Source organism: Anser brachyrhynchus (assembly GCF_964034855.1).
Source record: "Anser brachyrhynchus genome assembly, chromosome: 5".
In the NCBI taxonomy this organism is placed as follows: domain Eukaryota; kingdom Metazoa; phylum Chordata; class Aves; order Anseriformes; family Anatidae; genus Anser; species Anser brachyrhynchus.
Genome location: NC_137699.1, coordinates 10,057,774 through 10,071,518, shown reverse-complemented (window position 1 = coordinate 10,071,518; position 13,745 = coordinate 10,057,774). Strand labels below are relative to the sequence as shown.

At 35.9% G+C, this 13,745-nt stretch overlaps 1 protein-coding gene across 7 annotated transcripts in view; it reads left to right on the top strand.

The window, feature by feature from the left end:
• LUZP2 (leucine zipper protein 2) overlaps positions 1 to 13,745 on the top strand; it is a 345,602-nt gene that overhangs the window by 223,236 nt on the left and 108,621 nt on the right. For 5 of the 7 annotated variants that reach the window (XM_080593097.1, XM_080593098.1, XM_080593096.1 and 2 more), the window contains one exon: positions 13,542 to 13,659. In XM_080593097.1, the coding sequence (XP_080449223.1) occupies positions 13,542 to 13,659 (118 nt within the window). The remainder of the gene's footprint in view (positions 1 to 13,541; positions 13,660 to 13,745) is intronic. The other 2 variants (XM_080593094.1, XM_080593093.1) reach the window with 1 other exon arrangement.

Below are 13,745 nucleotides of genomic sequence, written 5' to 3'. Positions count from 1 at the left end.
CTCCTTTACAGCCTCCTGAAAGGCTGACTACTGTTCACTTTGATGTGGGAATTTGTAACTAATCTGTGCTAAAGCTTGGATTGTTTCTCAGTCAGACTGCTCCTCAGTACTACATCCAAGTGCAGTAGGAAAGGTGTTTAAAACCAAGTGCTTACACTAGGGGATGTGATCTTCCCCAGGCCTTTGTCTACGTTATTTGAGGTCCAGCAGCAGCAAAAAAGCTTAGTTGTCTGAGGTGCTCAGTGTTTCCAGAGAAGTGGAAGCTCCTCAAGATTGAGCTCCCTCAATATTAAGCCCTATCAGAGAGAAGTTGAGCATAGGGTAAAACTAACTGATATAAGTTATTTAACTGCTGCAAGATATTTAAGTGCCTTTTGACCTTCACCTTCTTCCTTATGTAGGTAAGTGCTTGCACGACTCTGTGCAGGAACAGAGATTTAAGACAGGAGAATACATACACACTGGCTGGACCTGATATTTCCACGATCTTTATTTTTCTTGAGAGGAGAATTACAGAGGAGGGTTTTTAAGTTGTACGTAGAGTAGATCAATTTTGTATTCCTCAGCAGTTTTTAATGGAACTCTTTATTATATTTTGTTGTTATGGGAAAAAAATGAACAATCAGAATGAAATGATGAAATCTGACACGTCAGGTATTTAGGAAAATTTAAATACAGTAGACTGTAAGTTGGAGAGTGTACTGATATTAGTATGCTCATAACTAGGGAAATCTCTCCAGCAGGTGTAAAAATTTGCATCATTGCAGAATTGCTAGAACCCCTTCATTCCAATTTTTCCATAGTTATTTTGAGCTCATTTGAATGAGGGCCACAAAAGACAATACAAAAGTTAATAATAATAATAAAAATAAAAAGGTATGCAAGTCACAATAAGAAAAATTATGAATGTAGACAATTGCATTAAGTCATGTCTGGCTTCTGACTGAGCTAAAATAGGCTGGAGCTGAAGGAAGCTATTCCTTTTGAGGAGAGAAGTGACACCCAGTATATTGAACCAGCCTCCTTAGTTTGCACATATGGTGAATTTCAGGCACGTTCATGTGCCATTCTCTGAAACAAACGTTTGATCTCACAAAGTGCATTGACAAAGAAGTTCGCTGTGTAGCATTTGCTTCCATTGATCCTGAAAATCTATGCAATGGAAATGTCATTCAAAGCAGATATGGAATGAGAAGGGAAACAAATGTATGTTCACAGCTGTTCTGTGTCAATTAGATACTCTCCGAGCAAGTTTGGTTCACATAGCTCTTGTTGTAGCTGAAGAAGAGCTTATATTGCTGAACCTGATAAAAATTAAAACTTTGAAGTGAAGTTAAGAGGTAGATTTTACTCCATCTACAAGATGTGCCAGGTGCTAGTTGCTGATGAAGGAGGCATATGTTGAGAGAAGAGTTAGTGTATGAGAAAAGGAAAGTCTGTAGGAAGCAAGAGGGGCATTTGCTTTTGGTGTTTGCTTTTTATGTATACATATTTTAAACATAGCTGCATTTCACCAATCCAGAAGGATTTTCTCAACAGCAAATAGAAATTTACATGAAACTTGTTAACAATGTTTTTCTTTAGCACTTGTTTTACACTGTACCTGGTAAATTTAGTTGTTTCCCTTCTGACCCCATCCCTTCTATTTCTCATTATGATGTATGCAGTAAATCAATATTTTTTAAAAATTCAAAAAAAATTACAGTCAAAACTGTTAGGAATACTTATATTTGCACTTGGTAATGTTTTATATTATAACTTATGCTGTGACCTTTGAAAAACCTCTCAGATATCTGTAGTTCCCACAGTCTCTCTAAAAAGCAAAGGGAAAAGTTATACAAGTAGAGTGATATACTGTAGTTCCCAAAGTCACTTACAGATGAGCCTGCTATGGAATCAGTCTCCAACTGTCAGAATGGTATATTTCTGTAGTTTTAGTTTCTTATTGCTCCTTTTCACAGGAGCTTCATGGTCTTTCCTTGAACAAGAGCTGTGTGTGTAGCAAGCCCTGGCTAACAGGAGGATGTGAGCAAGAACAGCATGGTGAGACTTGGTATAGGCTATGAATCATCAAATGAGAGCAGAGTAGTAGCTGAAACTGCTGGAATGCATACCACGGTGCCAGGGAGGGCTGATTTGATGGTAGGCTTGTATTAACACCTGGCTATAAAGTTCTGTGTTTTTCCCAGGCTCAAGTGTGCCCAGTACATGACTGGCTAGTGAGGGGCATCTTAGGCAACTGTATGCAGTGGGTGTATGTATGGCTTGGATTGTGAAGCTTGTCCTGAAGCAGCTTGTCCCTTGCTTAATCTGTTTAATAAACTAAGGCTACTGTCTGGTGTTCCTTTTCCTCTTGTGATACTCTGTTCACTAAGGATGTTCACTCTCACGAAAAATGATCCAATTGTGATTCTGAGTCATTTGGATAGTAAAGTGATAGATGCTATGGGAAATCCGAGGTCAAAACAAACAAACAAATTCTTTATAAAGTGCTTTAGTCACTGAACAAGTAAACACAGTGGGAACACTAATGGAAAGAAGGGAGCAAATCTCCTGAATACCTTGTCATAGACTTCAAGGGAAAACCATAAAAGACTTGGTTAAGGAGTGCTCCGAATCTCACCTACAGACTAGTGAGGTGAGTTTCAGAATGGATGGATGACATGATAATTATAGTTTCCACTAACCTAGAATTTCCATTATGAAGAGAATTTTTTTTTATCCAGGTTTTTGGAAATGTAAAATTTGTCTTAGGAGAAAATACATGAAATAAGCCTAAAGTAGAGAATGAAAGCACATCTGTTTTGCTGATCCATTCCATTGTGTCATCCATTGGAGTCGATCCATTCACACATTTGTTATTTCAGATCTATTACTGATGAATTGCCAAGCTATAAATATTGCGGGCAGATTTTATTAAGTACATATTTTATTAAGCTTAACTATATGAAGACTAATTGCATTCAGCCTTGATAAAGGGAAAAATCAATATGGCTTGATAAAGAGAAAAATCAGTATCAGTCCAATGGCAATATCAGTTACTTAACTTCTGTATCACTTTTTTTTTTCTCTTTGTGCAACTTAAGATTCGGTACATTTTTGAGGGGAATCAGAAAGGAGCACTGTACAGGAAAAAGGAGTAATGAATTAATATACATAGCTCTATATACCATCTTTTACAAGGAGAACCACAAAGTAGAGAGTATGATACAATGCAATGTTTTTTGCATGTACCTGTTTCTGGATGGATTTCTATGCCTGGATTGGAGAGGACTATACCTCTGACATACAAATTTGCAATATTTTGGCAAGTGTTAAATACAGAAATACTTTTCATTTATTTTGCATTTATAATTCTTTACAATCTATCTAATTCATTTATTTATTTATTTTCAGCATTTCTCTTTTTCATGTTTCAGAAGTTTGATATGTTTTTGAAATTACCAGTTCCCAGCTTTCTGGGTAGTTTTTTCTGTTCCTGATAATTTGTGTTCACTAGTTTTACACTTAGTTATTCCAGGTTTCCCCCACATAACTTCTGCTGAAAACAGACCTCTCAGAATTTTGTTGTTATAGTCGAGTCAGAGACAGCAGCGGTCCTTAAGTTGCTCGTTTAGCTCTCCCAATTACTATCAAGGACTTGTTAGTACTTTTAAGCTGCTCAGGTATTTGTCTTTTGTTTAGATTTCAGCCTGCTGCTCAGAACTTCATATTTATTTTGGGCTGCTTCTATATCTTCTTTTGCACTCTAACTTCTTTAATCCTGTTACATTTTATTCAACCCATGATCTTTCCTATGGTACTGTACCTTGATGCTTAACAGGTACAGCAGTATTTTTCTCTTTGACTTGCCTTTCCTTTCTCTTTACTTTCCCTTTTGGAAAAGAAAGAGAACCTGATGATCACATCATATTGAAAATTACCCAAGTAACATTACGGCTAAAGTCAAGATAACAATTTTGATTGATTGGCCAATATATAACCCTAACAAGCAATGCTTTTTGGAATTCATATCGTATTAAATATAGAACTGTAGCATATCTGAACAATTCAGTTCCAGAAGAATGTGTGCTATATCTGCAACAAGTTCAATGGTTCTCAATACAGTAGAGGTCTCCTTAAGTACAGATTTATAAGAACACGGATGTTTATACAGAACAGCAATTAAATACATAATTAGGTTTTATGAGTATCTTAAGCAAGTGTTTCAAGTTTATTGAGGATGCTGTTCAAGATGTGGAGAATAATTTTAAATAAAACAATCACAAATGAAAAAGGTATCTTGGATGTGTGACAGCATCATTGCTGTGTCAATATGAAGAAAAAAGCAACATTTTTTAAAATTCTCTTTGAATATATTAAGGATCCTGAAGAAATGTTTCATGTATTCCAAATCAACAGTGTTGCAGAACACACGGTCCTCTGTTTAGTGCAAGCTCAAAGGCTATATTATTATGAGAAAAAGTGTTTTCACTGCGGACTGAACAAAGTTAAAGGTGGCTTGATACCATAAAGACAAATTTAATGTTAAATTGATCAAAGTTGTCCTTTCTGGTAGAAAATGAACTATACAATTGCTTCTGTCTCTTCTGTTTATTGTTCTGGTGCTGCTGTAACAGGGTGAAGAGCAGGTACAAGGACAGAACTGCTGGCAGAATTGCTGAGCAGATAACTTATGCATTATAAGGAGATAGAGTTGACTTTTTTTTCATTTCATGACCGATTCTGTAACACAAGTGTCTGAAAACAAATTCTTTAGATTAAGTAGACTAGAATATTCTTACACTGTTTCCTTCAAGAAAGAAGCCTCCTGAAGTGTTTTGTGGAGTTTTTCTTGGGTATAATTATCTAGAAGATAGATTTAAAACAAAACACATGAAACAACAAAAACAAACTTGTAGAATCATAGAATGGCTTGGGTTGGAAGGGACCTCAAAGGTGATCTAGTTCCAACCTCCCTGCCATAGACAGGGATGCCACCCACTAGATCAGGTTGCTCATCTAACCTTGTCTTGAACATCTCCAGGGTTGGGGCATCCACAGCCTCTCTGGGCAACCTGTTCCGGTGCCTCACCAATTTCTGAGTGAAGAATTTCCTCCTAACCTCTAATCTAAATCTCTACTCTTTTAATTTAAAACCTTTTCCCCTCATCCTGTGAATATCTGTTTGAGCAAAGAGTTGCTCTCCATCTCTTTTAGAAGTCCCCTTCAAGTACTGAAAGGTTGCAGTGAGGTCACCCCAGAACCTTCTCTTCTGTAGGCTGAACAGCCCCAGCTCTGTCAGCCTTTGTAGGAGAGGTGCTCCAGCCCCTTGATCATCGTTGTGGCCCTCCTCTGGACCTGCTCTAACAGCTCCACATCCTTCTTGTGCTGGGGGCTCCAAATCTGGACACAGTACTTCTCAAGCTTGTCCAGGTCCCTTGGAATGGCATCCCTTCCTTCTCTTGTATCAACCACACCACTCAGCTTGGTGTCACCTGCAAACTTGCTGAGGGTGCACTTGATCCCACTGTCTATGTCGTTGCTAAAGATATTAAATGGTATCGGTCTGAGGACAGACCCCTGAAGTACACCACTTGTCACTGGCCTCCACTTGGACATAGAACCATTGACCACCAAAATGAGGTGGCTTACCACGGCCTAACTACCCCGGACACACAAATAGTTTTGTAAAGCTTACCAAGAATCCAAGACAGATTGACTGCTCCCCTGGATAAGGCTTCAGTGTTGCATGACCAAAGATGTAACAACTAAAACTGACAAATGTTCTTTCCTGTCTGGGAGCCAAGATAAGAAGTTTTATATACTTCTTGTATTGTGGCGCTTTCATAATTTCTGCACAGAAGTTGCTTTTATCAGGTTACTGATGTATTGTCTTCTTCAGACAGACAGGTGCTTGCTCTGCTAGCACTCTAAACCAGAAAGAAGACAATTTAACATAGTGCTGAGTATCAAGTAATGCAAAAGAGTCCTCAGAAGAGCTTGGGCTCCATGGTGTGACATGATGTCTCTTATTGGATTTGCTAACTTAATTTGCCAATATATTTGAATTAAAAATAAAAATAATTTTAAAAATCATGTTATGATTTCATAATGGATACGTTTCAAAATACTAATGCTTAGTAGTGACTAAATGCTAATGCTTAGTAGCTTTTGGGAAGTGACACATGATGCCAAGTGGGTAGCTCAACATTAAGACAAGTCATGTTTAGTTTTAAACATTGAGTGGATGAAATTGTTTTAAATTAGTTAACCTTGTACTGTGTTGCTGGCCTTTGTACTGTCAGCACAAATGTTGAGTGGACTTTGGTAAATCCATATCTGAAGAAAATACTGCTAGGTGATCATAATGTATCTTTTTAGTGTGATTATAGGATTCTAGTTTGCATTTAAAGCCAATGTTCCCTGAGACATGTCTCTGCCTAGAAATAATTATCCATACTAGCCATAGGTCTTGCACATGTTTACAAATATATGTCTTTGTGTGTACATATACAGACTTGTGTATGTGGAATCAAATGATCTGGGACTAATTTCTCTTCTTGTTGCCTCCGTGTTATTAAAAAATCAAACAAACAAAAAAACAGTTTTAGAACTTTGATTTCTAGAACTGTCATCTGCTTAGAGTTGACCAATGACCTTTTCTAAACTAAGTTGCTGAACAGTGAAACAGACTTTCGTACTACCCACATTGACTTTTTTTGCCAAGCAACATGGAATTATCTAAATTTTATATGAACTGAGATAACAGACAGAAAAAGAGTGGGAAGTTTCCTATAGACATCATTATGTTGGTAGGTCTATTTTTATTAACAGCAGAACTAAACATAAAATTCTAAACCAAGTAAGAGATGAAATTATATAGCTAGCTGAGACAGAAATGTTAGCCTGACTATTGTCAGAGATGTTGGAAGAAAGCATTGTTCATTATCTCTTGATGATAGTACAGGAGTACTGGATTGAAGGGTAGTAACATTGAGGTCATAGTCAAAAGTTTTAAATCTGCAGTAGAAAATCCAAGCAGAGGCAATGTTATAGATATAAATGATGAAGAATATCAGAACTGAAAAATAATTATGTTAACTATCCAAAAGAGAATGTTTTTGGAATGAATGCTTTTTCTATTAAAGACTAAACCCTGTAGAACTGATATGAAAAGTCAACTGTACATGCAGTGGACAAGTCTACAGTTATACAGTCTGTACTTGAACAGTTGTGTAGAGTTTGATAACTTTGAGAAGCTGTGTCTGTTCCACATTATATCTATATGGATTTATGGATTCAATAAAGATTCATTGCTACAGGTAAAGTGCCTACTGAATGTTGTATTGAAGAAAAAAAAGCTCAGCCCACCTATCGATGTTTGGAAGGGGGGCACTTCTTTTAGCATGCAATCAGTCACAGGGTTCTATACAGTCCTTCCTCGTGAAGTTAACTCTGCTTTTGTGGTCTAAGCAGTTTTCAGTAGATCAATAGAAGTCTTTTTTTTGTTTGTTTGCTTTTGTTTTTCTCCCTCCCTCCCCCCCCCCCCCCCCCCCCCCCCCGGCTCCCGTGGGTCATCATTCTCATTATGAAGTTATACAGGGCAGGTCAACTTGCTGTTTGATCTCCAGAAGCCATGTGTCTAAGCTAACTACAAGTTTTCAGAAGTCTCCTTCTGTTCCATTAGTCACTGGTGGGAACTGACAGTTGCATGTTTTCCGTGGTGGGTCATTGATTCTACAGAGCCAAGAGTCTGCCAAAAAGATGCTAGGTTGTTTTTGTTTTATTTACAATCAGCGCATTAAAAAGTAGGAGAAAATAGGTGAAAAGGGCCTGGTTCTCTATCTTCTATCTGTTTAAAAAACAAATAAAATGCACCAGAGCTGCTACTGTTTTGTGGGATTTATAGTTAGAATAGATAGGATGCTTAAGCATGCTTAGTAGTCATGTAAGCATTGACGAAGTGATTTTTATTGGAACTGCTAATAAAACAAGCCTGGACCCCATGCTTATTTATTACTCTCAGTAGGGGGGTGAAATATTTGAACCAAATATTTTGACGCACAAACTATAGAGGTCAGGTAAATAATTTGTCTTGGCTCTCCCTAAATTCACAACTTTTTGAGTTCCTTTAATTTATTTTTTTCAGTTAGGAACACAATGTTCAGATAATGCCCAAATGCAAAACGTATAACATACATGCCATTTGAGTGTGGAGAATTTTTGTATCTGACAAAGGCTGGATTTCAGTAAGGACTTATCTGCTGTTCAGTTTAAAGCTTATGTGATTTTGTTTTCCAAACGTCATTTTCATTCATAATTGACTGACATTAGATTAATATACTTGAAAATGAGTCTAGACAGTATTGTAATATATCCATAATATAATTATATATAGTATATATTGCCTACTTTATTTAGATAACTGGATAATTTTGTTTGTTGGTTAATAATAACTTCCCTCACACTGAATTTCTGTATCTAAAATACTCATATTTATGAAGAGAAAAAGCAACAATGTGGTGCCCTGTTATCTTTAACAATGATTTCCATCTCAATTTTGCTTATTTTTACAATTTTAGAGATTCTTATCTTCAACTTTGAGGTATGTTGATTCAGAATTGCTGTGAGTCTTTTTCTCACTTGAATACAAACTGCATCCATGTGTACCCATCTGCCCCCAAGAATCTCTCTTAAGTGATTGTTTTAGAAACACCTGGGACATCCTGCACTTGACAAGTGTACTTTGTAAGCAATATTACTGTTTATGATGCAAGGAAAGGAATTCAGTCTACTGTTTTCATAACTATTGGTGCTTTAAAACAAACAAAAAGCTGAACACATTAGTGCTGTGTCCTTTTCATAATCTCACCTCATTTTCTTAGAATTTACAGTAGGATGTCCTCAACTGTTGGTTGCAAGTAGAGCAGAAAAATGAAAAATAGAGAAAGCATCTTGTATAAGTGACAACAGATTACAAGCGATATAAGTGACAACAGATTTGCTGAAAGATGCATCCATCCAAGTTTCTTGTCTTAAACTGGAGGTTTACAGTTGTTTTAAATGTCCCCGACTGCAATGAAAGCTTGTGTACCATAAGTAATCAAAATCTTTATAACAGTTGTCATTTCAAATTAAAGCTTTGTAAACAGTCAGAAAACAAAATCAATTTTCCTTTGTCCTTCCATTCTATCTAATATTCAGTGAGAAACTTGATCTGTATTTTGAAGACTAAAAGCTGCACTTCTGATGTTTAAGGAAATAACAGTCAGAGGTGGAGGATGGAAAGGTGGAGTTGCTGCACATTTGTCTCTGTTGCATGCTAAAACTTAGAATCCATTGAAATGTTTACTATAATACATTCAATTGTGTCAATAAGAGTATTAGAAGAGTCAAAACAGCTGACTAAGCTTAGAACTATAAGGGAATGTTATTCCCTGAAAACAAATGATATTGGGACTTATACTGACACTCCATCAATAGTCTGGAGATATATATGCGAAACAGCTTGCCATTACAGTATTACAGATGACCTTAACATGCAAAGTACTGCTAAATTATTCTGTTTTATAATATACATTTTTAAATGCATATTCTTGATAAAAAGTTTAATATTCGTTCTAGTCTCAGGTGAGTGTGCTGATAATGACACTTCATTTTGCAGAATGGTTTAACTAGTGTAACCTACTATTCAGAGAACAGATTTAATCTGTGTATAATTAACTAGTGAAGCTCCTAGAAATAGGTTTAAACTTTTTTCCCCATGTGTAATTTACTGCAAAAGAAGTAGGAAACTCTGACAGTTTTTGAGGATTGGAAGGTTTCAGAAAATTGCTGGGATTTCGCAGTGTTTATGGCATGGTATGGTGCTACACTGATTGAGTCAACTTCTTCCCAAACTGTCCTGTGCTACCAAACTGGCATCCAAGTTGGGCATAGGCCTATCTTTCAGTTGAGAGCTTGTTTTTCTGGTTGCAAGAATCCATTCTCTCTTCATGCCCCCATAATGTGTCATCAAGTCTAAACATTTCCCTATAAGCCTCATAATTTTAATTATTTTTTCTTTCTCCTCAATGATGAGGGGTGATGCCATCCTTCTTAAACAGCTGTATGTTTCATTCAGATACCTACATATAGCTTAGATGTCCCTTCTGTTCAAATCTGATGTCAGAGGAATTATGCTGTTTAAGTCTGGTCCAATTGCTTTACGTCTTATGTCATTTTTTTTTCTTTCTTTTCTTTTTCTTTAATTAAATAACTATCTTGTTAATCAGATTCAGAGGAGTTTGATTCGTGTCAGGACCAAATTCTGTATTTCTTGTATTTCTGGACTTCCTAGTTTGTGATTTAGATGATTTCACATAAAAAATACTGCTACTATGTCGTGATGGGAACAATACATTTTTTAATATGAATTTCAGAAAATAACAGCACAGCTACAGGCTATGGGTATGCTGTTGTGGAAAATTGACTTCTAGAATGGTCTGTCTGTCCATACTTAAAATGATACTGCATATGTGTGTAAGACCTTCCGAAGAGAGTTCATCGAATGTGTGGGAGACTGAAATTCAGTTACTCGTAATTCAAGAAGGGAGGAATAAGAAAAACAATTGAGTGCTTAAGTCTTTGTTTTATCTTTGCTTAAACTCAGTCCTGGGAATCCTGTTTTTATTAAGGTGCAAAAGTGAAGATATGTTCAATTATTTGAAATAATAAGAGTCCTTGAATAGTTGAATAATTTAAGTGATTCATGACTACAATATACTATACTATATAAATACAAAATACTATTTTGTATTGACAAATTCACCTTTTTTACTTTTAATTTTATTTTTCACTTAAATTGCTCTTGGTTGGTCTAAATGGCCTAACTTTTCAATGCAGAAATTGCAGTTGTATTATAAACAGCCATGTGCAAAGTTGAATTTTACTATTGTCAGATACATGAACACTGTCCTTGGACACAGTGCTAAGAATCAAAGATTAATATCAGAAGTAATATTGTCAACAATTTAAGGAACAATTAAATTAACAATTCTTTAGCAATTGATAAAGAACAAGCAATTTAAAGTCCTGGACAAGGCTTTAATTTGAAGTGATTATTTAAGACAGTGTTACCACCTGGTTGGATTTTTTAATGCAGGGTTTCACTTTAAACAAAAGCATGACATTTCAATGGCAAAAGTCTAATACATGTTTTGTGCTGCTTAAAGAAGAATGGAAATGGTGACCTTACTGAAACTACCTGATTACTTTACCAGGAGGAAATTCGTGCTTAACCTCTGTTCATTATCAAATTACAATAGGAGTATTCTCTGAAGCTTGTCAGGCTGATTACACTTAATATTTTTCCTGGCACCGAGGCGAGCCAGCTCTTTTACTGTGATGTATACCTCATTAAAAATCACATATAGCTGGGGTGGTGACAAAAGCTGTAGGTGTTTCTTCATAAAGCTTAATGCATATAATATTCGTTGCATGTAACAACTAAAATGTTAGTATTTATCAAGTGTTCTAGCACTGGCTAGAACTACTGTTCTAGCTAGAGCTAGTGTTCATGTAACAGTAGGTTGTCATGCAACTTGAGAGAAACATATGAAGCAAAAACTGGGTTGTAAATAATTCTGAATTGTGGAAGGTTCAAATTCTCAGCATATGGGTTTTCCTTGTAAACCTATGATGTGACTGACTTGTGTTTGATCGTGTACTTCTGATAACATTAGTTATTATATATCAAGGACAATCAGATTGAGTGCTGTTGAGTTACTACATAGGTTACATGTAATCGAGTCCTGACATAATCTTCTTGCATGGACTTTGCCCTACATGTTCATAAAGCTGTTATCAGAGGCACTTCTTTTTCCCCAAATGATTTCCAATTTTTCCTTATATTTGGTAGATGAACATAATAGAAATGGTCTGAAGCCACCATTTCTTCTAATAAAGTTCATTCACAAATTGAGAGGAAAAGCAAAACACACCAAGAAAATAAAATAACTTGCCGAAAGCTGAGTATTTTATTTACCAGGTAGAGGAAGCATTAGATTTTAGTTTGTGTTTTTCCATCCTGGGAAAACTTAACATTTTTCGTTATTGGGGGGCAGAGGGAGCCCTCTCTCCTCTCTTCTTCTTCAGCTGCCCTCTAAAATAAAATTTCTACTGAAAAATGGAAGTCAACCTAGTGTGTGCTGATAATCTTCACTGAAAGTATTGGGTACTACACTGCAGGCCAAAACATCCCTGTTCTTATTTTTGCAGCAGTGAGGAACTGGAGATATTTGTGTGTCATTAGAAAGATGCAAACTCAAACAGTTCCATGCTTTTTGATCTGCCACATTCTGGCAACGTGAGCAGAATATAATTATTGGTCAAACTTCAATATAAAGTGAAGATACTTTGTCTAAAGTGTTATGTTGATGGAAGAGATACTTCATTCACTTTCATCTCTGCTAGGTATCCCAAATACCATTTTCTATTGAACAATTGTTTTCTTTTTTCATAAATCATATATCGTGATGCCTCTATTGCAAAGATATGACTGATATTAGATAGCATATTTACATTACTGACTTGCTTTGCTTAAGAGCGTACTAAAAATCCATTAAAGGAATGTTAAGATTACCGTTTAACTTCAAGGTCTTTGGTGCTATTTTCTTATCAGACCTATGTTGCAGAGTTGAGGTTTTTATTCCCCTTCTTAGAGACACTAAGAGTTACTTACAAGTAGAGTTACTGCAAGGTTAGTGGAAAAAAAGACCCCCTACTGCACTTGTACAAGGAATGGATGTTTACTGATCAGTCTTCTTCAAAACCATGATTTTAAATGAAAAAGTTTGTTGTTTTAAAATTATCTGAGATGTCTGCTTTTTACACGAAATGGCATGTGAGAGTTGGATACATATTTCATTGAACCTAAACCAATATGTCAGATGGATTTCATTGGGGATTTTACAGAAAACTTTAAAAACTATAATTACTTTGTAAGAAAGAATTACTGTTTTTAAAAGGGATAGACAAAATATTTTGTCTTACTAATTAATTCATATATAAGTTTGATTCCTCTTAGCATATTTTTGGTTCTAGTTTATACCACAGGGAGGTTTCAGTCAGGGGAAAATTTTACATGAAATAGGCTTTACAAAGTTCAGATAGCACTGAATCATTCTTTCCCCAAATTACTGGGTGTCACGAAACTTTGTACTGTGAAAGTTTTGCTTGGTTTCGTGTGTGGAATATCTTTCAAAACAAGAAAAATCTCATACTATCCCATCATTCATGTTAAATACATCCTTTCTGTCTCGTGTTCAACACAAACAATAAACAATTGCCAGTGTTTCAGTCTGATTTATATACTCAGATGCAGCACATCAGGTTAACATTTAACACATCTGTTTATCTAAATTGGGAGAAAACAAGTTTTTATACGGGTAGGTGGAGGGGGGGACCTTCCCACATTCCAATTTGGGATCTTGTTGGAGTTAATTAAATTTGGGTAAACTGTTTTCAAATACATTGAGGAATGTTGTGAGAGGATCTCATGCTTTTGTTTTCTGTGTTAGACAGGGCTACGAAGAACTGGAGAGACAGCTGAAAGAAGTCTTTAAGGAAAGGAGCAATATCCTTCGTCAATTGTCGAAGACTTCTAAAGAACTTGAGGGAATTAAAGTAAACCTCCAGGTTAGGTTACATCTGGGTTTTGTGACATAGGATTGAAGACTATTTACTTAAAAAAATGTGTGTTTTGTTGTTGCTGATTTTAATAT